This window comes from Botryllus schlosseri, chromosome 15 (assembly GCF_051294905.1).
Source record: "Botryllus schlosseri isolate E-star chromosome 15, Bs_hap1, whole genome shotgun sequence".
Lineage (NCBI taxonomy): Eukaryota > Metazoa > Chordata > Ascidiacea > Stolidobranchia > Styelidae > Botryllus > Botryllus schlosseri.
In genome coordinates this window covers 17,549,031-17,576,995 of record NC_137250.1, presented here as the reverse complement: position 1 = coordinate 17,576,995, position 27,965 = coordinate 17,549,031, and the positions used below count along the sequence as shown (strand labels likewise).

The window sequence follows — 27,965 nt, the reverse complement described above, 5'->3', positions numbered from 1 at the left end:
CCGCGGCCGCATTCCGGTACATAGTGGTAATAAACAAACTGGGGCCAAATATCCACGTTAAACTCGCCATGACCATTGCTGGTACACTACGGACAAATCTATTTACTCATAACGGCTTACTATGGGAACCGAGATCGTGAATATAGTCATGTTGCGAAGAGCGACAGGTCGCGCCAAGCGCGAAAAATTTTTCACATTCATGAGGGAATTTCGTCATTAAATATTAGTAGGCCTATAGTTTCACATATTACTATCAAATATTCGTCCTTTCTCGGCCCATGTGATCAGATTCACCGATAGAGTTTGTGCAGGGGGTGTCTTCGAAAACTTAGAAAAGTTAATGCTGTGGTGCATCTTTGGGTGAGTCAATTCTCATTAGTGCCCTATGTTGCATGCAGTTATTTATTGACCTCCCATTAGAATTGTCGTTATAGTGAAAGTATATTGGATTCGCCCAAACGCAGGACAACCAGAAGAAAATGAGTAGGGATTAAGGATAATCCGAGGATTATCATCGAAAAAGTCACATAACTCCACTTCTACTGGTCGGAATTGACTCAAATTTGTTTTGCAACGTCTGTGAAGACAGCTCAACAATTTCATGGGGTTGGCAGAAAAATTTCAAATTTTTTTTTTTTAATTTTCCATAATAAATTACAAATTTTAATTGGATCTGCGGAGTCTAATATTTGTTAGAATTGAACCAAATTTGGTGTGCTCCGTTTTTTAGGATAACCTGACAATTTAATTAGTGAATGGCTGGAATCCGGGAAAAAAGTTATTTTTGAACAGCCCTAATGTGCACTGTGCAGCCTCATCCTGCCGCCCCCATGGAGCCTGCCGCCCCTGGCGCAGAGCGATAACAGCCAAGTGACTGCTACGCCACTGTCCAACACTTGTATAGGTATGTCAGTGTCGCAACCTATTGGTGTTGCAGCCGTGGAACGTATCACCTTACGCTATCTCGCCAATAGCGTTGTGAGCCCACTGCGGCATATTGTGTGTAAGTTTGATGAAATTCAAACCATTCGCACTACAGCGATTCTACATGGGACTGCTAATAATCACTAGGCCGTACAGCGGTTAGTCGTCCCATGTAGAATCGCAGTGCGAAATGTGTTTAACTTCACAAAACAGGGCGTACTATAACAGGTGTTGTGCCTTGTACCAGCGCGTTCGCGCAATGGCGAGATCAAATTTCAAATGCCAGTGATTTGTCAGTACAATCGATTACGATTCTTTCAGGTGCAACGTAATCCCGAAGTAGCCGATTTAAAAGTTACATAGGAACGTAGATGGTGACGAGTGCATTCGATTTGCTTCCTCAAACTAAAGACTTGGACACATATTAAAAAACACCAATTGAAATGATTGAGATTGACTTGCTATGCTGTTGCACTATGACTTTATCCATGTGATCCCCCTTACACACGCAGACACACACCCACAATCCACATATTATATTTTTTGTTAGCTACGATATATGCTAGCATAAGCGGATGGCTGACGTCAGATTTCAAGTTCTAATAACTAGTAACGAAATAACGATGGCCTGCTCGAAGTAGGGCCGTAAGACCATAATGTCATGACCTTGGAATTCTGTCATTAATCCGTTTCTAAAACTTTTAGTTTTGCGAGGATTTTGACATGGACTGAAGCTGTGATCGTTAGATATTGCCTGTAACTAGGAACGTCGAAGCCTTCAAATTTGCGCCATGGTGGAGAACCTAATTTGTGATGTTCTAAAGCCAGGGTGTATACCAACATATTGTAGACTGCCGGAATGCTGCATACCCTTAATCACGCATACATGTGTGTTGGCATCTATATTTTTTATCCCATGGGGGTTCACGAAAAATAGAATAAATAACATCAGGCAACCATAAATGTAATGTATGTTTTTCAAATCTATGTAGATCAGTGGTTCCAAAGGTGGTCGATATCGCCCCCGGTGGGCGATTTTGAGAAACAAGGGGGCGGAAATGCCAAAGGGAGTGAATGGGGGGGGGGCGAAAATGGTAGAACGTCCTGCGAGATATATTTAATTAACACGGCCAAAAAATACACGCGAAGACGGCTTATTCTGCAAATGACACGAATGTTTAATTAAAAAATGTCGCAACTATTAGGGCGATTTTTTGCCGTGTCAAAATAAGTAGCCTATATTTTGTCAAAACTGTAGCGTTCGGTGAAAAAATTGCTTACAAAGTCAAAAACTGGAATTCCCAACAGGTCCGGATTTCGTTAAAATAAAGTTTTTTTTTAATGTTAAAAATTTGTCAGTTTCTATGTCAAACAAATCTTTTGAGGCCAAACAGACAGTTCTAACCAAAAATGTAGTAAAGTAGTAGTAGTACAATTCTAACATTATGTGGGGAAAACACCCAATTTACATTCATGAGGTGGAAATTGAGTTTTCAAGGTCGATAAATGTCACAATTGTGATTTTCTAAATCAAAATCTTCCCTTTTATATGAAAAAAATCGCCCTAGTGACTAGGGCCTAGTCATAACTAAACGGAAAATGGACGCGAAAACCGGACCATATTTTGAGTCAATTCACCACCGATCAGAATTATATGAATAAATTTCCCGTATATATGACTTTTTTTCGGATCCGTAATTATTGGGGGTCGAAAATTTGTGTCGAGCTTGAGAAATGGGCGATTATTCGAAAAAGGTTGGGAACCACTGATCTAGATACTGCAATTGAGAAAGGTAAAATCTTTGCACAATGTGTAGTTCTTTTTTTATACATAATCACAGAGGTATATAATATCTATTGCTTGTTTGGGAGTTTTTATAACACGAATTTGGTAGAGATAAAAAATATAACTGTCCCATACATGATGGATACATTTGTTTTAACGGCAGCGTTCGTGGTAGTCACTTCATTTGCGCTGGAAGATGTAGCTACTGTTCTGATTTCCTTCGCGATCGTAGTCTCATCGTCGTCTTTTCCCAGGCTTTCCGAAGTCGTGATTTTATCGGTTGCAATATCGACAAAGTTTGTCGTTTCATGTGTAGTCGTTTCCCCCATAACATCGTTGATTGTAGTAATGGAGACTGCTATTGAAATGTCGCCAACATGGACAGTAGTCATCGAGGACGGATTAGAGATAGAAGCGACTGTGCTGAAAACTGCATCATCAGTTTCCTCTGCGATAGAAGTTAATTCAGAAGTTTGCATTTCTTTTGTGGATGTTGAATCCAAGGAGCTAGTTGCAATAGCGTTCGTCACCGACAACGCTGGTGTTGACGGACGTTGCGTCGACATTTCAACTGAAATTGTTGATCCAGATGGATATTGACTTTCACGACTGCTGCCGGTAGTATCAGGGCTAAAGGTAGACGCTGGTTCCTTTGAAGTGTACTCGTTTACAGGCCATGTACTCGCAACCGCTGTAGTTTGGTTTGATCCCGCTGTAACGATTTCACTCACTGGATTGCCTGTGTATCCGGTAGTGCTTTTAAAGCCATCCGTAAACGCCGTAATTACTGCAGTACTTACAACAGAGGCCGTGCTGGAGGTTGGTGTTGTATTAAAATCGGCTACTGTATATTCTTGATTAGCTGTCATGTATTCATCATTCTTATAGGTTGTACCGACATTATTGGAGGTCTGGCTTTCTTTTGAGGGTGTCGAATCTAACGGCACAGTAGATTCCATCCCGGATGTTGGCTGAGTTTGGGTTGTCGCTCCCCCGGATGAAGTCATGTGTGCTGAAGTAGCGTTGAAATCATTATTTGAGGAACTCGTGCTTGTCGTCAGACTATTATTGATATGAACAGTCGTCGTTTCCGAATTCAAAGTGGTTGCGTGCGGGGATTCTTTTGCTGTATGCGTCTCCACGTTATAGCTCGTCGTCGTCGTTTCCTCCGATATATCGCGTGTAGTTGTAGCGTCATTGATGTTTTCAGTTGCGGAATAATTCGGAGTAGAAAGCTCGAAGGTGGATGATAGCACAGACTGCGTCGCCGTGGTCGTGGCTGCTTGAGTGTTTGTGAGCTCCTTAGTATTTTCAGTTGCGATGGGAATCGTTTCAGTGTCCCCAACTGTGCGGTCTTGGATCGAAGTTATATCAGTGGCATATGTAGACGACTTGGTATTCGATGCACTTGTTGCTGAATTATACGAAGTTGATGTTGAAGCGAAATGCGTCGATAAGGTTGCTAGCGATGTGGTTTGACTATCCCTGGTAGTAGCAGTTGTATCAGGATCTAATGTAGACCTCACTTCTTTCGTAGTGGCGCCGTTTACAGCCGATGTACTGTCAACTCCCGCATGTTGCGTTGATGTCAATGTCGCAACTTCATTCGCGTCTTGTGGATTTCCTGTGCTAGCAAAATCATTCGTCGACGTAGCCATTGATGCAGTAGCAATGTGATCGTCCGATGTGGCGGTTATGTTTTCCAATTCCCTAGTTGTAGTTTGCAGCGATTCGGTTTGACGAGAATTTGAAGTCTGCTCAGTCGTGATGGCAGGAATCGTTGTCGGCGAAAAGGCAGCATGATGAGTGGTGGCTTCTGTAAGGTTAAAAAAATTGATTGCAACCAAGTCTTTATGAAAGCTGAAGGCGATCGTACCTGTCTTGCATGTTTGTCCGTATTTGGTAATCCGGCAAAGTATTTGGCATCGGCACAGGCAGCATAATTTCTGGTCTTTGGGCGCTGACAGACATTTGAGTCGGCATATATTTGTTAATGATTCCGTTGATGAAAAAGTCAGGGCGAATGAGACGTACTGAAAATTTAAATAAATTTTATCATAACGGTCTGTTCCGTTTCATGCCAAATGCATTTGAATAACTCGAAATTGGATAGTCGCTATTGACTTCCATTCCACCAAGATTCGAAATACAGAAGAGGAACTATGTTATAGTATACAGATATACTCAATACACACTAATACAGATATTTAAACAGCTTCTTGGAGGTACAGGACTTCAATATACAATTGAATAATATATTCATATTGAAATGAACCCGAATATTTTTGGCTGACACTCGTCAGGGGTAATCGTCAGCAACTAGTCGAGAATTCAAAAGAACATCGTATATCAACAATCGTATCACTGATATTTAATAGTGACTACTTCGTTAGGCTCAATTATGCACTTCACACTAGAATGAAGCCCTCTTAGCATTTATGTCTTCAATATGCGAAAGCATAATAATTTGTCTGACTCACCAGCAAAATAGTTCGAAGAGACAACATTTTATGGCAATATAGATTGGAAGGCACAGTTTTGATATTTATCGCTAAGACTCACAGGCTCAATATAACCGGGTATGGTTTGTACTTTATTTTATATATTCTCTCATATTTATCGATGGATCATCGTCGCCATGGAATAAATCAAGAAATACATAGCCATAATAAAAGCCCTACACCCATACAAACAAATCCTAGTAAAAGTTATATGAGAAAGTTCTGTCACATTTCGATGACATGATATCCTAATAGTTACATATTTCACCAAATAATTGATTTAATTTATTGGGTGGAACGATTTCGCAAGGCCATTCCAATTCCCATTGTTAAAATGTAGGTGAGTTTGTTTACGTCATCGGACATTCCAATGATTGTCTTTGCTTTGGCGATCCAAATACATTATACAGATCAGTACTTGAAATCTCACGTGACCAATCTTGTGCAAACAACATTTTTGCGGCGCGTTGACCTGCTCTTTCTCCTCTTACAGTGTATTGTGTAACTGATTTTGAATATACTGGACAATCCACCGGGCAACTCGTATTTACGCAGAGGTGGTCCAAGCAGTCAGAGGCTAGTCAAGTCGAAGTAGAAGCAACGTCAAAATCTCTACTCAATGACAAATAGAAGTAGTTTCAAATACATGTCAAAACTTTTTCTACTGGAAGTATCGAAAATAAGGGTTTGAGACGTACTCAAAAAGTATTTTCAAAAAGTAGATTTGGCTGATAATGGGTAATGGTACTACAAACGGGTGCAATTGTGAAACAGATATTCAGTTGCTGTGATACGGGGGCTTTTTTGCCCACTCGCCACGACAATTTCTCTCCTAAAAGTTATGCAATCATAAAAGAGTCCTACTTTCTCCTTTACACAGTACAAAGTCTACGAAGGAAGTATTGAGCCTAAATAGCTGTTGACGTAGAATTGGTTATAGTGTAAAAAAACAACTGAGTGAGGAGTACATAGGTAAAATCTTGTTAAGTACTTGGAAAAAGTGGTACTTCGTTACTGAACGCTTCTGCATTGAAACTACATTGTTTGTTTTTAACCAGTGATAGCTTGCGTAAGACATCGCAACTGAACCGATCGCTGCGTATACTAGCAAGTCGCGAAAAAACAAAATTTGCTCAAATGTAGGACGTGCTTATACGAAAAGCACGGTGGATGTACGGGAAACGTAGTTACGGCACAAAGAAGCATCAGTGGTTTCGTGTAAAACTTCTGTTTCCGTTAAAATCCGAGATCTGTCATCCTGCATTGATAAAGACAAATAAAGCCTGACACAAACTACTCATGTTATCGGCGGTATTATGGAAATTACGGATAACTCTGACGAAGGAATGTTCCTTTTCAGAGGTAAGATGTCCACTTCATTACCCCATAATTGCGAAATCATACTGATATTGTAATTACTCATTCCGTGCGTTGCATACACCTTCACATCTTTGGCTCCACAAATGCTCATTCTTATGTATCCGCATACGCTTGAATTTCATGTGACGTTTTCGAGTTTACTATACGATGCAAAAATATAGGCGTGGCGAGCGGCTGGTTGACGATTATCGAACAACACTATTGCGATTGCGTCGATATCAAAGCGATTACCACTCGTCTCATATTCGGGTGTAATCATGACAATGGATTGAGATTCAGGCTTGTTTGGTGAGAACATACCGCAGTACTATTGTTACTTCTGTCGAGTGTCGTCTCTACCAGTGGTTCTCAAACGCCGATCCGTGGCATGTTACCTACCGGTCCGCCAAATATATTATAATATATTTTTCTCAATTCAATAATGCAACAAGTTACGGCTTCCCGTTACCGAGAAAAAGATAACATCAAATTTTAAATTGAATTTAGAAGTTTGAAACGTATTTGATGTCGTGATAGAGAGTTTATGGTCGGTTTGTTCGTTTGTTTGTGGTATTCATGGCGGTTGTCGACTACAATAGTCATTTACACCAGGCCGATATTTCTTATATTTGATGCCGTAACCGCCGACTTGTAGCACGGCCCACTTCTCGGCATTTTTTTAAGACACCGCATACGCGGATGAGATCGCGAGGAGGAACGTATGGAAAACATCTCGAACGTACGCTTAAATATTCTTATCGTTCAGATATCTTGTCATAAACGGCCTCGTTAAAATTGTCAAGAATACCGATCAAATATCACTTCTCGAAAGCGCTATTGTGTCTCCAAGAATTTTATTTGCTTGGTAACGCCAACGAGCGGTCGATATCTGGATATCGGATATATGACTGCTTGGTCTTGCTAGCAAGATCACTGAACCGAAACCAGGAAAACATGATATTGTGAGTACTTTGCCAGTCCTAGAGACCCCAGAAAATACGATGTAGTACGTCTACCAATTCATCTAGTATAGTTGCTGTCATACGGTGTGTGAGTATATAATTTCGGGGAATACAGATGTCAAGCGACCGACGCGGTTGTTGGATACTATCTCGGTATTGTACCAGTTAATAGTTATAATAGCAGTCATTTTGCTTTGAGATGAATGTAGTCGATCCCGGCTAATTTGGGGTCTCTGATCACTAATATCAACTTGGAATCAGTTGATTAGCTCTAGTTATTGAGATGTGGCACCACGTCAAAATTGCTAACCATGCACAGTTAGTTGCACGCACACTGTAGTAGTACCCTAGCAGTGGTAGAATTCAATCTTCTTAGGCAGTTCTATCAAAAATGTCATATTGTTAGCGTGTTGTGGTACAAAAAGTCATTGATAGATTAGTTGCCACAAACGCTATCCGGTTCGTTGATCTCATAGCATTTCGGTATTAGAGGGTTCTAAAAATCAACAGACGCCTAGCTCCGTCTGTACCAGGTAACCATACGACCAGGTCTATGACTTAGGTCTCTCCAAAGGACTGCTGCATACGGCCACGCATATAGCCTGTAGCAGTGCTCTTCGACCGGAGTATAAATGGTGCATTCTATGGAGCACCAAAATATGCGCGGGGTGCATCAGTACGAAGAGCTATAACAGAGGTGCATCACAAACTTGTCTCACTAAACAGATGCATTTCACAAAAACATTAAGGGAGAAAAACTTTCAGAAATATTTCAATTCTGAACATATAGTGTCGCACTTAATGCCAGTTCCCGGATATTACAACCTTTCGTTTATGAGAGGTCTGGCATGGAAATGAAGATTTGATTGATCTACAATCGGTTGTGTTACCTCTCCCCTTTGTGAGCCCTGCGGTATACCAGAAATGTGTAATAATTCATTATGGTGTCTTCGTAATACCGATTTCATCACATAAGTCGCAGACCCCTTCTCAACGATTTTGATTTCCCCTGCCGTAATTATGCAGGTGTGCGACGTCCCTCTGACGTCTTTGGCTTCCAGGGTAATTCCTTACGAAACTCATTTTAGCTTGTTTAAGGAATTTCTGAAGTTCTAAAGGATCGCATTATTATTTTGTATTATATTTCCCGAATTTAGTACGAAGCATCGTATCAATAAACCCGGGATTTTTAGCTAAGCGTGCACCTGGACAATGATAATCATGTAGTATAGTGTTTGTGCTTCGTATTTGGCTAACCTTCTGCAATATGGATTCGAAAACACAGAACTTGCGTGATGGAAACCACAATTCGCAATCAAAGTCGGCGATGAGAAGTAAGCATGACGCATTCCATCTTTTCAGTACTGTGGGTCTTACATGTCCTTCGAATAATTTCCAGACATACGTATTTGCGGTGGCGTGAAGGTACAACGCAATCTGGCTGTGGGAGGCGACGTAGCGGTTAGTTATGAGAATGCGCAACAAGACAAAGGTTTGTCGTATGCCCGTATAATTTTAGATTATTAGATGCGATTGTTACCTCGCCATACGCGAGAATAGTTGTCTGCTACAGGTCTAGTTGTTTGGGATACGTATCCTAAAATTATATGCCCGTATACGGTTACCCGACATCTGATCATGCGACACGTTAGCACGGGACTTCATAATCCTCCAAATAATTCCACACCCAACTCTAACCATCATCATACCCCTGAGCTCAACCATTATCCTAATGCGGGGGTGGGCAAACTACGGCCGTTTTGTGCGGCCCGCGAAAGCGTCAGGAAACGTTGTAAAAATATTGATAAAAGGCGTAATAAAATTCAAATTATTGTGGGTACTTGATTAAACTTGTTCTTAATATATTTCAACATGATAATGATAAGTTATATTCTTACCATCGTATTTTTTATTTCATTGATGGCGCGATTGCCAGACCTCGTAGCCCGTGCATTTTGAAAGGTTTCAATTGCTAAACGTCACAGAAAGTGAGACGTAGCCTAAATGACTTAATTCGGGCCACGAGTGTGATTTTAGATTGGAAATTTGAGCAAATTTATTACTTTCAGTGCTGTATGCCTACTTCAAAAAACGATTTACGAGTGTCTTTGATGTATCCATCTATTCTTTGTGTGTGTAGACTGTAGAAGTATTAATATTTATATATTGTAAAAGGGTATTTAAAGGTAACACGGTTATGATGATGTCAGCGTTGTCTGTGCTGGAGATGAACCAAAAGTATTATCTGCTAATCTATGAACAGATCGCTGCCCACAGACTCAGATTTGCATCCAGCTCTAAGAATCGGGACAACCGACTTTCATCCGTAATTTTGACAATGAGGACGACCAGCTTATAAAGTATGGCCAATGTTTTTGACGCGTGGACAATATCATCATATCAGTGATTGGTTTGTTTTAAATATTAAAATACCGTATATACATATATGTTATTTCCATATCATCGGTCACTATATAATCAAGTAACCATATTGAATTTTGGCATGGTATCCCAATTTTATATAGTGCGGCCCGCGAATGGCTTCAAATTTTGGATTCAGCCTGCGAGCTAAAAAGTTTGCCAACCCCTGTCCTAACGTAACCAACACCGTGCTCTATCCATGTCGTAACGCGGACTTTAACCCACATGCTCGCGTGCTATTGTGTCGCACGCTCAATATTACTCATATGTGCAGTTGTACATGTACGTACACAAACCACCACTTTATCGTGTTACCTGCATGGTGCCGAATATTATGTTCTCGTTTCAGTGCTTCAAAGTAATGACTTTCAGAGATTGCCGACTCGAAATAGTGAGTTCTCCAGTTCATCACCATACGTAGCTTTGACGACTTTATACTTCGTGGTAGTTCGACATGACGTACTTTTTTGCGACATGAAATATATAAGAATGCGGCTGTCATGTTTGCAGCTTGCGCTATGCAGTGCTCAAATGATCGTGTTTCACGTAGCCTATGTATTCTCGGTACATGAATCCCGGTAATAGAGATCATCAACTTTTGCCGTTTAATCGCTAACTCTTTTCGCATAGTGGGTGCGACAAAACATATGTTCTTAACTCTTCCCAGATGTATATATACTATTATGCCACGTACGTAGTTGTACTCACGGTATAACGTCAACCGCTGGTCATTTCCGTTGTGGTCCGAGTTTACTACCAAATGGTGTCTGTGATCTACTGTTATTCTGTCCGTATCAGAGTCATGATCATGACTTGATAGTTTTTCAGCCACGAATTGATGACACCGAGGTATCGTGACGTATGGTAGTAATCAGCAGAGGTGGTCAAAGTAGTCAAGAAAGCTACTCAAGTAGAAGTAGAAGTAGCGACGAAAAAATCTACTCAAGTACGAGTAGAAGTACTTCTTTCATAAGCCACCTAAAACTACATGAAGTAGAAGTGACTGACTTTAAATCTAATCAAGCAAGTAAGTAGTTGTGAAAACGATCGTAATTCGTTCGCATGGACTGTCAAAAGCTGCAAATGGAGCTATGCGGAAGGTGTAGAGAGATCGATTCATATTGATGCTTCTCAAGAGGTGTCAATGTTTGACAGAATAAGCGGTCGTCCACATCATGGGATGTGAATGATATTATAGATATGGAAATGCGATAGTAATCCTTTGTTTACTCAAACACCCCGTTTTAGAGAATATTATGGCATGGCACCTTCCCCATGTCATAAGGCCCATGATTCAGTCGAAGAGCAAAACGGATAAACTGTGTCGGATACGGCTTTAACACTTTGCGTGATTAGTATACGTTAATTAAAAATATGGCAGATCGTAAAAATGCCATATAGTGTATAGCTTTATTTTCGGAAAATATAAGGCATTACTACTTGCTTTTATATTTCCACATGTATGTTCTTCACACAAAAGAACTGAAACCCTAATTAGAACTCAACGTAAAATACTCGTAATTGAAGGAAAAATACAAATAATACTTTTAACAAGCGGAAAATCTATTTCATATCTTTTGTGCAGAAAGTTTTAACGGTGGTCTGCTAAAAGAGGTCTCATGTTATAAAAGTCAAAGTCCACTTTTCCAGATTAAAACACGTCATGGACTGCTAGGTATAATAAGTAATTGCTAGATTGCGAAACGGTAGTCTCAAACGTTATGAGGGCCATACTTACTCCGATGAAATATTTGATATATGCGCCAATGCGGTGTGAACAGAACCACGCAGTCCGGTATCTAAATTATATTCAGCAATACTTTCGTTAAAACATAATTGTCACTCCATATCTACAGTGCGCGAAGCGCAACGAAAATCCTGGGTATTACATGGCTTTTATGAAAATTAAATGTTGGTACTATGTGAAAACAGCCCCGAAATTCCTTGGGCTATCTTTCTTATTGGGGAATTAAACAACTTTTACTTGACAAACTGAAAATAGCGAAACGTAAGTAAGTAGTTCACAAAATATTACGAAGTAGAAGAAGTAACGAAAAAGGATCTTCCTGAGTAAGTACCCGAAATAGAGGAAAACTACTTTGAGTACTTCGGAAAAGTAGAAGTACTTCTTTACTGACCACCTCTGGTAGTCAGATAATGTGATCACCATTGTAATGACTTTTCAATATAAATGTTTGTTGCATCTGCGACCCGCTTTTTAACTATAGGTAAAAGTCAGGTGCAGATCGTTGGTCCCGTGGAAGCGGGAAGCATGCAAGTTGACGTCCAACGAAGTTTCCACGTGTCGTACGCTGAGCAAGGAAAAGAGGAAGCACCCGATCCCGGTAATTGACTCTTCGATCATGTGACGCGAGGAACGACTGTGGGGGAATATAATCATCGATTTCAATGTGACGACACAGTTCCCAGATTGAAGATTTTTTTCTTTTCTTCACGTGAAAATCAACGACAGATGCATCGATAGATAGATGAACAAATATATATAAACTTCATCACATACATGCATCACGTAACGGGGCCTACAATCGATACATACTCAATAAATTGTTTGAATAGTCAATTTAGTCGAGGGGTCACATTTCACACACTAATTCCACGTAATCTCAAAAGGCTGCTTTCTAAATTGTAAGATGCATCTTGGAGACTATTGAAAAAAGAGTAATGACATTACATATAGGGGTGATAGTCGTAAATATATTCAGATACCGTGACAGGTGCTAGTGTACGCCGTGCTAATGACAATTTCAGTCATGCAAGTGATGAAAACTTACCCCAAACTATTTCCTTATTTTCCAAATTGTAAGCGTAAAACGATAGTTATTTTGCCTAAAAACATCAAGAATAAGTAGAAGTAGTACAAAAAACACAGCCACTGAAGGAATTTGTAAAAGCAGTCATAACCTATTTGAGTGCTCCATAACATTCGAAGTAATTGGTTACTGACCCGCTCTGCAATTAGCAGATATCTGAATCATAAACCAACAGCGGTTTATGAAAACAAGCATGATTGTATTGATTTCATCACAGAGTTTAGTAGTGACAAGTCGCGGCATTTGCACACTACAATTGATCCTAGTTACCAATTCTGATACAGGGTCGCAGTTTCTTATGCGAGTGATGCTGAAGGACGAGGACCCGTGCGCGTACGCTGCGGAATTACAAGCGCTGGCGGCTAAATCCTCAATTTCAGACGACTTGGTGGTGGCGCAGTTCATACACGGACTGCGATGTGAAGAGATCAAACGAAAACTGCGAGCAAAAGCCAACTTGACGCTGGATAGGGCGATCGGCTGCGTTGAAGCCTGGTCGGATGCCCCGTGACCAGCTTTGTGGCGGATGAAGCCACAACGTAAATGCATGGGCGGAGAGTAGATGTAATTTCCAAGAGTGCAGTGCTGGGTTCTGTTTACGAGTTATGCCTTCTTGGAATTTCTTTGGAGTGATACACTAAGACAGGAGCAACTCCACGCCTAGGATTTATCTCAATAATGATTGGTGTAATTGACTCGGTATTCACCAATTACAATGCGTGCGAAAACGAAGTTATGTACCGGGAAGTAACGTTCACCGGATTTGCTCCCTGCGGTCCATAATTTCGTTGCACAGTGCACGTACGCGTCCGTTGTATCATTGACGTTTTACATGAAGAAAACCATGCCTTTTCGCCTCGTTTCTCTGGGCGAAAACTGAAAATGGAAATTGAACGGTATAAAATGTTACAATCCTTCTGAGAGACTTTAATTCTATATTTCTTCGAGCCGATAGTAGACGATATATATTGAATCAAGGTATTAAATAAAGTCGGAGGTGGAATTCGACCACTGGGCCCGAACCAGTTAGTTGTTTGTTTGTTGTATTTGGTATTCGTGGCGTTTGTCGACTACTATGGTCATTTACAGCAGCCCAATTTCCTTCAATATTATTCCGTAGCTACCGATTTGTATAGCACAGCCCACTTATAGGCTTATTTAGATACCGCTTACACATATGAGATGGCGAGAAGGAGCCTACATAAACCTCCAACACTTGAGTAGGAATTCTGGAGTAGCCCTGTGCCGGAGTCAAACCAGCAACCCATTGCTGTCGCATCTCTCCACACCCAGTTAGTTGTTGTTTGGGGTATTCATGGTGTTTCCCGACCACAAGGCCGATATTCATTATTATGATTCCACATCTGTCGACTTGTAGCACGGCACATTTCCAAGGCGTGTCTTACGCGGATCAGATGGTCCGAACCTCACAGGTGTGCAATGTGCATTCCAATGCTGATTGGAGATTGATTTGAGCTCGAAATTATTACAAAGTATATTTTTTAAAAGGACATTTGGGCCGGTTTGAGTATATTTCCCCCGAACTCGATCGCGAACCTTGCCACGCCCTCTGATTCAAAATGATAAATTTGAGTACATACATAATTACATATCTCTTTAACGCTGTCTCACAATATAGCTATAACCTCGACCGATCGATAAGCTTCGGGGAACAAATTGATTTGGTGTTGAAATAGGTATGATAAGTTATCGTATTATGCGAGAACGCACGAATCAAACATTTCTACTTATCAAAGTATACTCCTAATATTGAAACGACGATATTTCCTTCCCTAACTACCAAGTCGGAACCAATCTCTCGTCGCATAGGTTAAGTGGTCGACGGGGCTTGAATACCTTTGTGAAAGTCGCGGAGGCATATCGCTGAAAATGACATCTAATGGGCGCTATGGATTGCATCCTTCCTTTAACCCTTTGCGACCGGCGGTCTAGTATACTAGACCGCGACTGTTTAACACAGAGGAGTCGGTATTTAATCGTATATAGCTAGACCTATATTGGTCATAAACTATTGCAATCGGTTTGTATCGATAGCTCCTATAAATACGCATACATCAGACCATGTATAACCTATTGTTGCAATGTATATCCTGCTTGAAATGCAGATTGAACACGCAAAAACGTTTACCGCAAAATTGAATTTGTAATGATGTTCGCGTGAATGACCGCCTGAAATATATACCATTGTATCTTCCGTTCTAGACGTCACTAACCAATTACAGTTATCTTCTATGACTTGTTGTTGGTCATACTATTCTATGAAAGTCCTTGTATCGAGGATTAGCACGTAGAAGATGTTTCAAATTGACGCGAAAGAAGAATACCTTATTACGTGAAAATCATGGCTGCGTGATATCACCTGACTCGCTGCGGTTTCAAACAGATGTACAATTGCTTCAGGCAAATGCGAATTGCACATATGGTTAGCCATTATCCTGGCATATTCATCAATATCCCTATCATGGAGCTTAGTTTTGTATAAGAAAGCCGACACCAGCCCTAACACTGCACAAATAAGCGTGCGAGTTAGGCTATTTTGGTACACGAGCCTGTAATAACAACGTCATATAGAGGCAGTTATGTATCTGTTTTAGATGGCACACGAAGTTACTGTTGGCTTCTATGACTACTGTTGATCATACATGGAACATTAGCCGTGTAGAATATGTGAAATAAAGCAATAATGTATCACATGAAATGACTTCTCGAGCGCATACGGGCACTGGGCAGTGTCGAATAAGGCAATATGTGTATACTTACGGATCCTGTGCAGTTGCAAGTTCCATATAACAAGCAACTGGGGTTGATAACACTTCAATAGCATGGGGATATATACTACAGGCAAAATTGCCAAGGCAGTTCCTATGTTATGTAGACTGTAGAGCTGGACGCGCGTTGCCTTCAGCGAGAATACGAGATTACGTAATCGATTACTCATCGGCGGCGGCGGCGTGATTGTGCTTATCATCTCTATCTTTCCAAGATCGTAGCGCTGGGCTATGAAGCGCTATAGTAGCGTGTAATGTCTCGTTGGAACGTAGATATTCATGCGGAAGGCAATCAGGTGGCCATGTACCAAGAGAGCGCCTGGGTATGACGTCAGGAGATATAGAAGAACAAAATTGTATTTTATTTTCAAGAAATCGAGAACATTTTCTCGCATAACGCTATTCCCTCTGGCGTCTGAGCCGTAAGAGTATCTCAGACCGCTAAGCGGCTACTTCAGGTTTACGGCAATATATTGGGCGTCGATTTAAACCATATGGATGACATTTTATCGTCTTTTTTGTGGATGCAGTAAAATTTTGGTCAGTAGGCCGGCCGGTTACAAAGGGTTAATGTACCCGCGTATAGTTCCGCATCCACAGAGCGATATCGCTGGGAAAATGATATTTCGGGTCATCCCAATATTTTGGGATATCCGCTCCCAAGTCTCGGTGAGTTATAAATTGCGGCGAGAGAAGGAAATACGCTGCATCATCAGACACTATTTGCGCTTTCAATTAGGTCAGCACCGGGAGTTGGATATTTGTAGCGGCGAGCGGTGCCGCATTTGGGCGATGAAGTGTATATATAAGAGTGTGCGACCTTGGTCGGTTAGAAAGAACGTGGAATTGACTACGGAATGGTGCTGCGTTTCAATTGTATAGTCGAGAGGGATATATGCTTCTGTGAGGCCTACTTTTTCAAGAGTACCTTTTTTTGTAATAACTCTTAGTGGAAGGGGGAGGGGTATTCTATTTAACTACTCGACTGGAATCATTGCAATTATTATCGGATTCGGATTTAAATACTCGAATCATTATCACCGGCTCTAATTGTATTGCAATCTTGATTCAATTAATGATTATAATCTCGCCAAGATATAAATATGAATTGAATTAATAAACTAGTCCGATAACTTGTCGTAGACCCCGACTAGTCTTAGTACAAACACGCAGGAAACGAAGCATCATCAACGCACTCAAATCAACGACGTGTCTGGTATTCTAGATGCGCAATCCTGATTGATGTTAATTCCATGGTAAAACATCACCCGACCACCCCAACCGTGCATTACGGGGTGTAACTAAATATTCCGTTTGCGTTGCTAACTAACCTTATTTACCGACTTATTTGCGAACTAAGAAGAGGATCACGTTTCAACAACCTAGCGTGCTTATTATCGTGGCGTGCACTCCATGCGGGCTTCGACATTTGAATGTTGGAAATGCGCTGATTCCCTACGTTGTCGTGGAAAATCTATTTACAATACAGTACAGCATAGTTGTTGCGAGTCATTTACGAGAATCGACTTAGATAACAGGTCTTGTTTATCGCAGTATCAATCTACTTCCGATATGTCCAAATAAATGACAGTACGGAGGTGTTTCTCAGGCGTAGTACGGCGGTAAGGACTGGCTTAAAACCAAGTTACATCTCTCACGTCTACACTATAACTATGCAACAACCATTTGAGAGCTAAGACCGTTATGACTTGACTACTGCGCATAAATGTAACGAAGGAAATAGCTATATGCAAGACTAGGAAGTACTATAGGTGGAACAACGTGACTGAATTGCCGAAGGTTACTTCGAGGCATTGCTGCGCTGAAAAGGAAGTCGGCAACAACAATGGTCCCGAGTGACTTCAGTTGAATGACTGGACGAATTGATGGTACTTCTGACTCACGTGTAGGGCTGGGCAAAATCGAGTACCTGAGTGATTCGATTCTGAATCACGTAAAATGCTTCGAGTCGAGTCGAGTAATCGAGTATCACTCATTATGACGTCATAGCAGAATATTATTTGTCAAAGTTCAATTATGTACCTTTTAAGCGACCACAAAGAATATAATGCCTGTTGCTCATCATATTAAGGATACTTTGTTATCTTTGTCGACCATACCGATTTCATTGCACTTGGTGACAATATTGTGGGATGATCATGACTTCGGAAATGTGCTATTTCCAGTAACGTTCGTAGCTTTGTACTTCATGTTTCGTATGCTACGATACGGCCAATGAAGGTTTCAAGGCTTCAACAGTGAAACTAGCATAAACTCGTTGATCGTTGATAAACTCCTCGTTGATAAATCAACTTTCAGTGGCGAGGAGCGTATAATTTCAGTACTCGAAAAAATCGTATTTTACTACTCGACTCGAATCATTAAAATTAATACTCGATTCAGATTCGAGTACTCGAATCATTGTGCCCAGCCCTACTCACGTGCTGCAACGCGCGGAAGCTATACGGAGCAATACATTGCGCGGAGGCTCAAAGTGCGAACTTTTCTCCCGTTCGCATCCCAAATTTAGGTGCACTTGATGATGAAGCGCTGGAAAGCTGACAAATCATGTTCGCGAATTACGCAATCGTGTTTGCGCGACTTTTTGCCGTTTGTCATCCTGAGATGTCCCACGAGATTCAAATCGCCGCGTGCAGGAGCCTACGATGTAATTAGGCGAAGTGACGCAGCGCACACAGCACGCATGTATAATTAATAGATTTTTGGTCTGGGTTGATATAAGGCCGTTTGTAGGCTACTCGCAGTTTTGCGAGCGCTGGTGATTTTTCAAACGGTATTTCAGGTAAGTTGGCATTATATGGGTGCGTAACTGCGTATCTAACATGTATACATCTGTAATGCCTACGCTGCATCAAAGTGTTGTAAGAATGTAATATGACCTTGCAAGGGTGAAGCACCTCGCAAGACCAATTAGCTAACCGGTAAACATAATGAAGGGGATATTATCGGCGCGTGAGACCACGATTAGTCACTTGGAAAAAGCACGTTTCGAAGTACAGAAGGTTTATTTGGGCCTCTTCTCTACTACGCCGCCGTTATTTTGTCGCTGAAGATCTCTAGATCAAGACTCCGTCTCAGTATGGTGCCCATCGACGCCGCAAAAGGAATTTCACTATTTATTACAAATCTCGGAGATATTTCATGATGGGTATCTGTTCTGCAGTGGGCATGATCAGCCTTACCTTTTCATAAGTTTGTATGGTGTGAGAATCTATCGGCTTTAAGTGAAAACTAACCCATCTATACCTATATTTATTGATTGGCATCGGTGTTTGTTAAGACCAATAAATTATCTTATGTTGCAGGATTCTTGTCGAGAATCCCTAGTTAATTCCACCAAAAGGTTTTGAAATGATAACGATGCCGACGACTGGAGATATAGCATGGATATAAAATTTCTCTGTCGGCTTGTCATTAATATACGTACAATGTCTAACGGCAAACTTCCATATTCCATAGTCATATGCAATATGCAATTTGTGTATGGGGTTCCGCATGTAAATCCTATCTTAGACCTCTAGAAGTTTTGCAAAACCATGCTGTTAGAGCCATCTGTGGATTTGGTCGACGTGAACGATTGTCAGCAGGCTATAAAAAACTTGGCATTCTAAAACTGAATGATCTATATCACTACGAGCTAGCCAAAATGATGCATAAATATACTACTCTACTAGGAAATTTTTCAAGAACTATTTCCATACATTTTCTTCGGTTCACTCATATGGCACTAGATCTAGCTCTCAAGGTAAAATAACATTACCTCAAGTTTCTAAGAAATTGTCACAAAACAGTTTCAACTTCAAGGGAGCCAAGGTCTGGAATAACCTTCCAGAAGAATATAGATCGACGCAGTTCAACCAGTTCAAGATCAAATACTGCAATTTTCTTGTTGAAAAATACTGAAATAGGTATAATTCGTAATGACTGTGATGTAATACTGTTCCATTTGCTACACCTTCCTCTGTTGTCGTTGTTGTTGTTGTTGAAAAATACTTCCATGGTCCATGATTTGCATTGGCTGTGATGTAATACTGTTCCACTTGGTTCGTCGTCATTGTTCTTGCTTTGCTGCATATTTTTGCTGTGAACACTGTGTATTGTATACCAGTACTATGCTCGGATGCTTACTGCTGATTTTCCATGACTTTTATCTTTTGTTTATTTTTATGTCCATTGGTTAACTGTCATTATCGTTAGTATTGATCTTGCCATATTTACTCATTTATAACTCCGCTGGGTGGCGACTGAATCTAAGACCTACCGGTCCCCCGTCGTCTCCCAATCTATACCAATTTACATGTGTTTGTTGGTGAGATGAATAAAGCATACTGACTGACTGACTGACTTCCTACTCATTATATTCATATATATTTCTGGCAAATAACTCCATTTTATATTTCATAGATTGATAGGTTAGAGAACTAGATAGATATATCGTGCAAAATCAGTCGACTCGTACGCTGTAAGAATGAATGAGGGATACTACGAAGAGCCAATGAAGTGGACATGGAAAACGGCCAGTCAAGTTTACGAAAACGAACAAGGTATCGTGTATAACAAGTTGTGGTTTCCAATGCAAAACTCGAATATCTGATATTCTCGCAGATCATGACACAGATTCGAGCCGGGGAAAAGGGGAGAAGAGTCGAATTTTCGGATACAGAGAATGCCCCAGAATATCAAATACGATGATTTTAGCGACTTTTATATGTTACGCTATAATGTCAATGATTTGTCTCCTCTTCGTAATACAAGTAAGAGTTATATTGATAATTTCACAATCCACATCTGCTTATATATATACCGAGTATAAGAGGCGTAGGCCTGTACGTACAATAGGGCTGTTCAAAAATTACTTTTTTTCTGGATTCTAGCCAGTCAGTCATTAAGTTGTCAGGTTACCCTAAAAAACGCTGCGCACCAAATTTGGTTCAATTCTGACAAGTATAAGGCTCCGCAGATCCAATTAAAATTTTTGATTTATACGGGAAATTTAAAAGAAAAATTCAAATCTTTCTGTCAACGCCATGGAATTTTTGAGCTGTCTTCAGAGACCATGCAAAACAAATTTGACTCGATTCCAACTAGAAGAAGCGGAGTTATTTGAATTTTCGTTAATAATTCTCGGATTATCCTTGATTGGTGGACAATCGGTAGATTATTAACGAAAAATAACCTGACAATTTAATGACTGAATGGCTGTAGTCCAGAAAAAAAAAGTTATTTTTTAACAGCCCTAATGTACATATATCTGCAAGATGGCGCACGAAGGTGGTTCATTTATGTAGAGCAAATTTACTTACTTACGTAAATTTGAAGGTATCTGTAGGTCGCTTACTGAAACTATTTACATAAATGTCGAGTAGCAACAAGTGTTTGATGGAATGGGTCAAGAGAAACCGTTAATAACTGAGAATACAGCCCCATCGGAAATGCACTGTCTGATAAATTTATATGGTGAATCTAAAGCCCATAAATCTAAAGCCCAAATATGATTTTTATGCATCTGCCTTATGTGGCGAGCATTAAATTTCACGTTTGCGAATTGTATATCTTTCAATAACTATTGCGCATGGAACATTATCGTATAGCAGTGACTTAGAATACCTCCGGATGCAATGTGGCGTGGTGTTTTGTATGCTGTAAAAGTCTACACAATTACACACAACATATGCGTGTAGTTATGAGCTAGGAATTTACCAACGAAAATTCAGTGTGCGTGTGAATCGCATGTGCTGAGTGATTTGGTATCTTTTATCGATATAATCTTAGTGGGAGGCGCAGCACTCCCTTTGCAATACTCATGTCATATATTTATGTTTCAGGCCAGCAGAGCCTCCAGTAACGGTGAGTTGTGAGATAATAAATACGCAGATTTGCGGTTTTGTCGTCATGCCAATTGCAGGCTGATGTATATTGACAGTGCACCGAACGAGTATTACTCACACGTTTCTTGTTTTTATTCAGATATGTCAAATATTCGCTCAATACTATCCGTGATACAAAGAAACGTTTCGTCACCCTCGCAATCGTCAAAGTCAACTACGTCGGTGCCAGTAACTATTTCGCCGAAAGGCAATGCGAAAGCGAAAGATGGTGAGTGAAGGAATGACTTTTATTCCGGTACTGCTGCGTCGTTATGTGTGCACTGACGTGCTTTATTTCAAAACAAGGAAAAATGTTCAATGTCTTGTACATATTACGAATGCGTTTCATCTAAGCAAGACCCAACCAAATCCCCGATGTGCTGCAAGTGGAACTATGCCCTTTTAAACATGTTCGGCTACCGCAAATTCTACCTCTAAAGCAGAGGTCTTAAAAACGCGGCCCGCCAGAGTATTTTGTGCGGCCCGCGACGACATTTTAGATTTTTAATAATTTGACAATATATAAGTGTCACATATATCTTTTCAGGTTATAAAGTCAAAATTCCCTCTTAAATTGCTCCGAAAGCCTGAAGCTATTCATCAAACTTCACCATCACATCTATTGCAAACGCTACCATGCAGGGAAAGATTCACTATTTCGCCACATTTCCAGTTCATGATGACAAAACCTGACCCTTAGACGATTCGTGACCGAAATTTGTGAGTTGGAATTGGACGCGACCTTTCTTAGTATTACTCAGACTCGGGCTAACTCGATGGCAAAATGAAAATGACTCGAGTTGACTCGAAGTGAGTCGGAATGCCGTGAATCTGTTAGAACCGTGGCGCAACAAACTAATCGCGTATCAGGGGAATAGTAATATATCAGAAGGTCGCAGCTTGGTATTTCGCCAACTAAGCAAGTAGTTATGGCAACCATAGGCAATCTGTTAGTTACATCTGGTTCTATACCAATACCGAGAAAACCATTACCGAGAACGGACAATACCGAGAATGCCATTACCGAGAATGGACATTACCGAGAACGGACATTACCGAGAATGGTCATTACCGAGAATGGTCATTACCGAGAATGGACATTACCGAGAATGGCCAATGTCAAGAATATAGCTTACTGGGACTGAAGTTGTCGAGAAATTTATACCTGAGCATCGATACCGAATGTGGCAACGCCGTGATGCACTCACACGACCTGCGCATATGCATAACATGCCTGCAATGCATATATTGCATTCTCGGTAATGTCCATTCTCGGTGGTGTCCATTCTCGGTAATGTCCATTCTCGGTGGTGTCCATTCTCGGTAATGGCATTCTCGGTAATGGTTTTCTCGGTATTGTCCGGACACCGTTACATCTTTGGTCGCTAAACCATATTATTAAGGCCACTTCAAGGTACCGAGTACCGTAGTGGTACACTCCAACGATGTGACAACAATGGGCCGTTCGGCGTTCCGACATTTCAATCACTAAGACACATTCATTAATATATTTATATCATATTTATATTTTTTTCTGCTCCTGTGTTTGAAGATATTTGGCTATGAGATTGATAGCCTACATATCAGAAGTGCACCCGAATCCTGGATTGGAATTACAATGCTCAACCTAAAAATGTTTTGATATCAGATCAGTCTCTATTATCAATCTGGTAAATTCAAAATATTCAAAGTAGCTGCAAAATTATAACATGATAGCTTTTATGATGGCATGATACATTTGTCCGCCCATATGGTGTCTATATCTTATAATTAATATATATCAAGTACAACAACAATTCTAGTCAAATAGTTATAAATGTGATGGTTCTTTTCGTGCCCGGCCTAAATCGATACAAGAGTAAATCACATTTTGACGATGTGTGTTTACTGTCATCGGGATCGGCTCACTTTCAATAGGACAATTCACTCCCGCCAAATAAGGCCTACTTGGAAAGACATAGAACACCCCTATAAGTGTTGCAGCCCGCGGCGTCGTCAAAACGGGAAAACTGGCCCGCGAGCACATTTGAGTTCGAGACCTCTGCTCTTAAGTCTACATAGCGAATTCAACTAGGGCAGTAAGAGGTATATAGTCAAATAGAGTAACTCAACAACCATTGTTTTAAATGCAACCCTAGCTATATCATGAAGCGCTGCATTTGTTACCTTATACGTGGAATATAGTATTTTATTGATATCGCCATTGATATATTTATGCAGTCAGCATCTGATGGCCTCCACATCATTCACGCAATATCTCTACCACACAATGTATATTAAGAATCCATAAGTTTCGGGTTTCAAGTGTAAGAAATGCCGCTGCAACATAGATGGATTCATTTCTGTTTGTTTTGCAGCAATTCGATATCCAAAAGTGTAGTACTAGAAATGATACGTTGTGACTCATAACTTGTTCGTCGATACTTTACATAATTGACTGCATTGCACGTCTGCCTGCAGGCAATGAATTGCACTCGTGATTACGGTACCTCACATTTTGATGTCTATTCAACGCAGAGATGTGCGATAATCAGTACCGCGACAAGTGCTTTCGTCTCATCAATTGGACATCGAACATGACTCGGGCAGAAGCCATGCATGAGTGTCAACGCATCAATGGCGAATTGGCGAATGTCTACGACTTGACGCACTTCGTGGAAATCGCAAAATTGATCAAAAGCGTCATCAAGTCGCAGTGGCACGACGTCAACGCCTGGACTGGTATGACGGTTGACAATAAGGTGAATTTGATTCTTGATTTGATGTCTCTAGCACAAGAACGGTTTCATACAACCACGGTGGCACTGCATTGAAATGCTTATACTTTACCGGAGAACCCCGGAATAGATTACATCTATTATTAATTTGCAGCGTTATTTTTGCTTCTTTGAGTACCACCACGACTACTTATACCACCTACGATACCTCCTCGCCATCTCATCCGTGCAAGCGGGGTCTTATACAAGCCTAGAATTGAATAGCATATTCATATTGAAATGAACCCGAATATTTCCTGCTGATACTCGTCAGGGGTAATCGTCAGCAATCTAGTATAGAATTGGAAAGAACATTGTATATAAGCAATCCTATCACAAAATATGACGTCACCAGCAGCCTAAAATTCTCGGGTTCATTTCAATATGAATATACTATTCAATTATATATTGGAGTTCTGTACCTCCAAGAAGCTCTTCAAAAGCCTACAAGTAGACCGTGCTACAATTCGGCATCTACCGAATGAAAATGAAGAAAATTGGCCTGGCGTAAATGACCATACCAGTCCACAGACACCATGAATACCACAAACAACAACAACCACCTCTGATTAGAATTAACGGCGTTATAACTGATAATTCCTGAGGTGATGGAAATGTGGTAACCAGGGCAAGTTTTTGCAAATTTTGCAAGTTTTTTACAGATTCCGGCAGCTTCCTAAATACTCAGAATGCATGTAGTATGTGTTTTGAAGGTGTTTGTAGGAATTTTATACTGCAACATTTTGCAACTTTTTTCTAATTCTCTTGCAAGATTTTATTGCAACTTTTATCAAGTACTGCGCAAAGTGAATAGGAGCGATTAAAAAAAACACTATAAAACTATTTCCAGTATGGCTCTATTCTCTTTGACTTGCATAACAAAGAGCTATTTGATGGATAAGCTGCCTTTCAATGTCATCTATGACGCAACAGTTGGCTTAAAGTGCTTTCGTTGTTTTGCAAGTAAGAAGCGATAACCTTGATAGATGGCAGTCAAATGCAGATATGTCCATTCTCCCTGTCCAACCTGCGCACCGCCCGACATTTTTGTGCGGCCCGCTAGTCAATTTCACTCCACGTAGTATTTAGAACTTTGGATCTTATAGCCTACTCAAAGTTTACCAGCCAATTTTCAGGGGCGCAGTTAATTATACATCGGAACCTTCCGACTATCCCATATCCTAAAGATTGTGCAAAATGCAACTTTTTACTGTAACTTTTTTAAAGTGCAACTTTCTCGTGATTTTAGTGCAACAAAACTTGCCATAGTGATTACAGTAATAATAATAACATCGACACATCCACATATACACAACCTGGATACAATGCCCGATATATTAGAGATATCGAAACCCATTTTGCTTGGTATAATGACTGTCGCACACGCAACCCCGAATGAAATTAATTTCGCTGTATTCAAGGCATTCGGTATTTGAAATCATAATATGTCGCTTTAATAAATAATGACAGATCAAAGATCGTTACGAGGCCATGACAAGCACGGCTTGCGTTGACTGTCTATGCTCGAATTCGAGAAAATTGGACCAGCTATACGTTTTCCACTTTCCATCATGATTACTTATGGCTCGATGCGAATCGGGGTCAACTCGCGATGCCCCGAGCAACTCGGTCATTAAAGTCATAATTATGGTCATGAAATGGACAATAACTTGCGTACTCAACGAATGGTACGAAATTTCGTCTGATTTACAGACGGTTTGATAAATAACATAATATTCAATCACAATTACATGACTGCGTAATTTAATAATAAACACCGGAACAGCGAAAACAACGCGTGAAAAAATAAATAAACATGCATGTTCTACCCATATACTCCTGTTTAAACGGTATTGTCGCTCGGAAATACAGGGTGCAATACTGTAATCATCTTCACTGCGCCGAAAAACGTGATCGAATGCTAATTTTATCGCGTTGATTTATGCTATTCCAGACACGGACCGTGTATCTGTCGAATCTGCGCCGCGCTGCCGCAGACATTCCGTTTTTCCCCGGGAAGCAGTACTCACAGAAATTCAAATACCTCAGCCTCCGCGTTCGTAGCACGACTAACATCTACGCCCGCGGGATGTCGGATTCCAGGTCTACAAGCAGATTCGATACGGCTCTCTGTGAGATTTCAAAGTCGGAAGAGGTTTGAGCAAGCACGGTCTCGTTTTGCTGACACGCAGATCACAGTTCATATCGGGAGTCCGAGAAAACGCTGTCGCCCTCGCAATGGCAGACCGCTGAGATGGAGCTGGCGTAGTATTGATTGCTTCTGCGATACTGCTACCATTTTCAATCCACTACAATACAAAGTCTACAACTTGGCGTTCTTGTCGGTAATAAGTGGAAAAACGTAAAATTGAAACTACATTTATAATGAAGTATTGCATGAATTGGACATACATCGCTGCGGGTCGTTGTGAGCCCGGGCGAGGTAGATATTTCTGTACTGCCACCGCTAAATGCTCGTGATTTCGATAAGACATATTCCCCCGACTACAGATCACATAATTATAAATAAAGATGGAAGAATGAGTCAATATGCTTGATGGTACGCACACAGATATGGGCCATCTAAGCATCGCAGGAAGAATTGGGTTGTCAATGTGTTATGTTTTTGTTTTACAATTTTGGATTGAAATGTAGATTGTGTATCTGCGGCTGATTCTTATTGTATGTATAATTGTATATTTATCAGCGATGGCATTGGCGAATGATGCTGAAATTGCTCGATTATTTTTGTCGGCTGGTTTGCAAGTAACGGTACATGTCATGTGGGGATTGCGTAAGTTACATATCCTATATCGGGGAACATCGCGTGGTCCTTCCATTGACCCAGCAGCTAGCTTTCAAACCATATTTTGTACTTGTTGGTACGGCGCAGGTGAATGCATTCACGGATATATTATGAATACGAGGCGATAGCCAACATGCTTTATCTCATATGCTCCATCTTTATGTTCACATCGCCGCGGAGAATCTTGCATACCGTCAACACATTCCTAGTATACACGATTTCGATCGGGCCGTCTTCCCCAATTATAACGGACCCACTGAGTAGATAATTGAAACAGTGATTTCAGAACAACAAAACTATTCGTTGGACTGGTGTTTTCCGATCAAAGGTTTCACCGGCGATGGCACATAGCGTCGCAAAGCAACAATCTGTTTTCTGGTTTTTATGACAGTTTCCAATTGTAGTGCCCATTCTCTTGGTATACAGAATATACCAACCAAAATATTACACATCTGCATGGAAATTCGGATCTAACACCATTCGAAATGTCATGAGTGGTTCTGCGAAATTAGTTTCTTTATCGCATTTGAAGTGCAGATATTCATGTAATTGTTTTCATGTTATTTTTATTTTCTCTTATCTCCGCACTTTAAAGTTGCTATTGTTTTTTTTTTATTGAATAAAGCGCACTATATATATATATAATTATATATATACGTTGTCGATTCGTTTGTACGCTGTTTAACCAAATATGGGGTACGCCTGCACGGCACGTTGGCCCATCAAGACAGAAGGCTGGTAGATGTAGTAGGGTATGGTCAGCATTGTTGGAATCACTCGAGTCGTGACTTGAACAATTTTGAGTGAATCATATTACTGGGGGTTGAATTTACGCGTATATAAATACTCTACTTTGCATAGCATTCTGAGCCGGTCACCGGCGCTGAAAAGAGACCACGCAACCACTATACCAATTACATACTGAATGAACTGAATGTAAAC

General features: G+C 40.6%; 3 protein-coding genes and 1 long non-coding RNA gene across 5 annotated transcripts; 2 read left to right on the top strand and 2 right to left on the bottom strand.

The window, feature by feature from the left end:
• Positions 1 to 1,446: 1,446 nt before the first annotated feature.
• Positions 1,447 to 5,340, bottom strand: LOC145456732 (uncharacterized). Of its 2 annotated transcripts, XM_080334836.1 has the most exons (3): positions 5,191 to 5,340; positions 4,587 to 4,743; positions 1,447 to 4,526 (listed from the first exon to the last, which is right to left on the bottom strand). In XM_080334836.1, exons 1-3 carry the CDS (start codon positions 5,215 to 5,217, stop codon positions 2,800 to 2,802), a joined length of 1,911 nt encoding a protein of 636 aa, XP_080190962.1. In that variant the 5' UTR covers positions 5,218 to 5,340; the 3' UTR covers positions 1,447 to 2,799. The 2 variants fall into 2 exon arrangements, with proteins under 2 accessions (XP_080190962.1, XP_080190961.1); XM_080334835.1 differs by having other exon boundaries at positions 1,447 to 4,743.
• Positions 5,341 to 6,146: 806 nt separating this feature from the next.
• Positions 6,147 to 14,694, top strand: LOC145456734 (uncharacterized). Its single transcript, XM_080334837.1, has 5 exons — positions 6,147 to 8,866; positions 8,932 to 9,024; positions 10,303 to 10,344; positions 12,182 to 12,298; positions 13,069 to 14,694. The coding sequence occupies exons 1-5, from the start codon at positions 8,800 to 8,802 to the stop codon at positions 13,293 to 13,295; spliced, it is 546 nt and encodes a 181-aa protein (XP_080190963.1). The 5' UTR covers positions 6,147 to 8,799; the 3' UTR covers positions 13,296 to 14,694.
• Positions 14,491 to 16,273, bottom strand: LOC145456737 (uncharacterized). Its single transcript, XR_013920691.1, has 2 exons — positions 16,135 to 16,273; positions 14,491 to 14,705 (listed from the first exon to the last, which is right to left on the bottom strand). It is a non-coding gene; the product is annotated as an uncharacterized LOC145456737 (long non-coding RNA).
• A 3,705-nt stretch (positions 16,274 to 19,978) lies between these two features.
• LOC145457519 (uncharacterized) lies at positions 19,979 to 27,668 on the top strand. The gene is made up of 6 exons (XM_080335739.1): positions 19,979 to 20,138; positions 20,200 to 20,348; positions 21,420 to 21,441; positions 21,562 to 21,690; positions 23,979 to 24,202; positions 26,172 to 27,668. Exons 1-6 carry the CDS (start codon positions 20,063 to 20,065, stop codon positions 26,376 to 26,378), a joined length of 807 nt encoding a protein of 268 aa, XP_080191865.1. The 5' UTR covers positions 19,979 to 20,062; the 3' UTR covers positions 26,379 to 27,668.
• Positions 27,669 to 27,965: the final 297 nt, after the last annotated feature.

Excerpts from the sequence above, each read along its gene's own strand:
- LOC145456732 (XM_080334835.1), bottom strand. The coding sequence starts at position 5,217 with ATGTTGTCTCTTCGAACTATTTTGCTG. Across the intron at positions 4,744-5,190 it reads CTCTTCGAACTATTTTGCTG|TACGTCTCATTCGCCCTGAC; the intron begins GTGAGTCAGACA and ends TTAAATTTTCAG.
- LOC145456734 (XM_080334837.1), top strand. The coding sequence starts at position 8,800 with ATGGATTCGAAAACACAGAACTTGCGTGATGGAAACCACAATTCGCAA. Across the intron at positions 9,025-10,302 it reads GAATGCGCAACAAGACAAAG|TGCTTCAAAGTAATGACTTT; the intron begins GTTTGTCGTATG and ends TTCTCGTTTCAG. Across the intron at positions 12,299-13,068 it reads AGAGGAAGCACCCGATCCCG|GGTCGCAGTTTCTTATGCGA; the intron begins GTAATTGACTCT and ends ATTCTGATACAG.
- LOC145457519 (XM_080335739.1), top strand. The coding sequence starts at position 20,063 with ATGAATGAGGGATACTACGAAGAGCCAATGAAGTGGACATGGAAAACG. Across the intron at positions 20,139-20,199 it reads AGTTTACGAAAACGAACAAG|ATCATGACACAGATTCGAGC; the intron begins GTATCGTGTATA and ends ATATTCTCGCAG. Across the intron at positions 21,691-23,978 it reads CAATGCGAAAGCGAAAGATG|AGATGTGCGATAATCAGTAC; the intron begins GTGAGTGAAGGA and ends TATTCAACGCAG.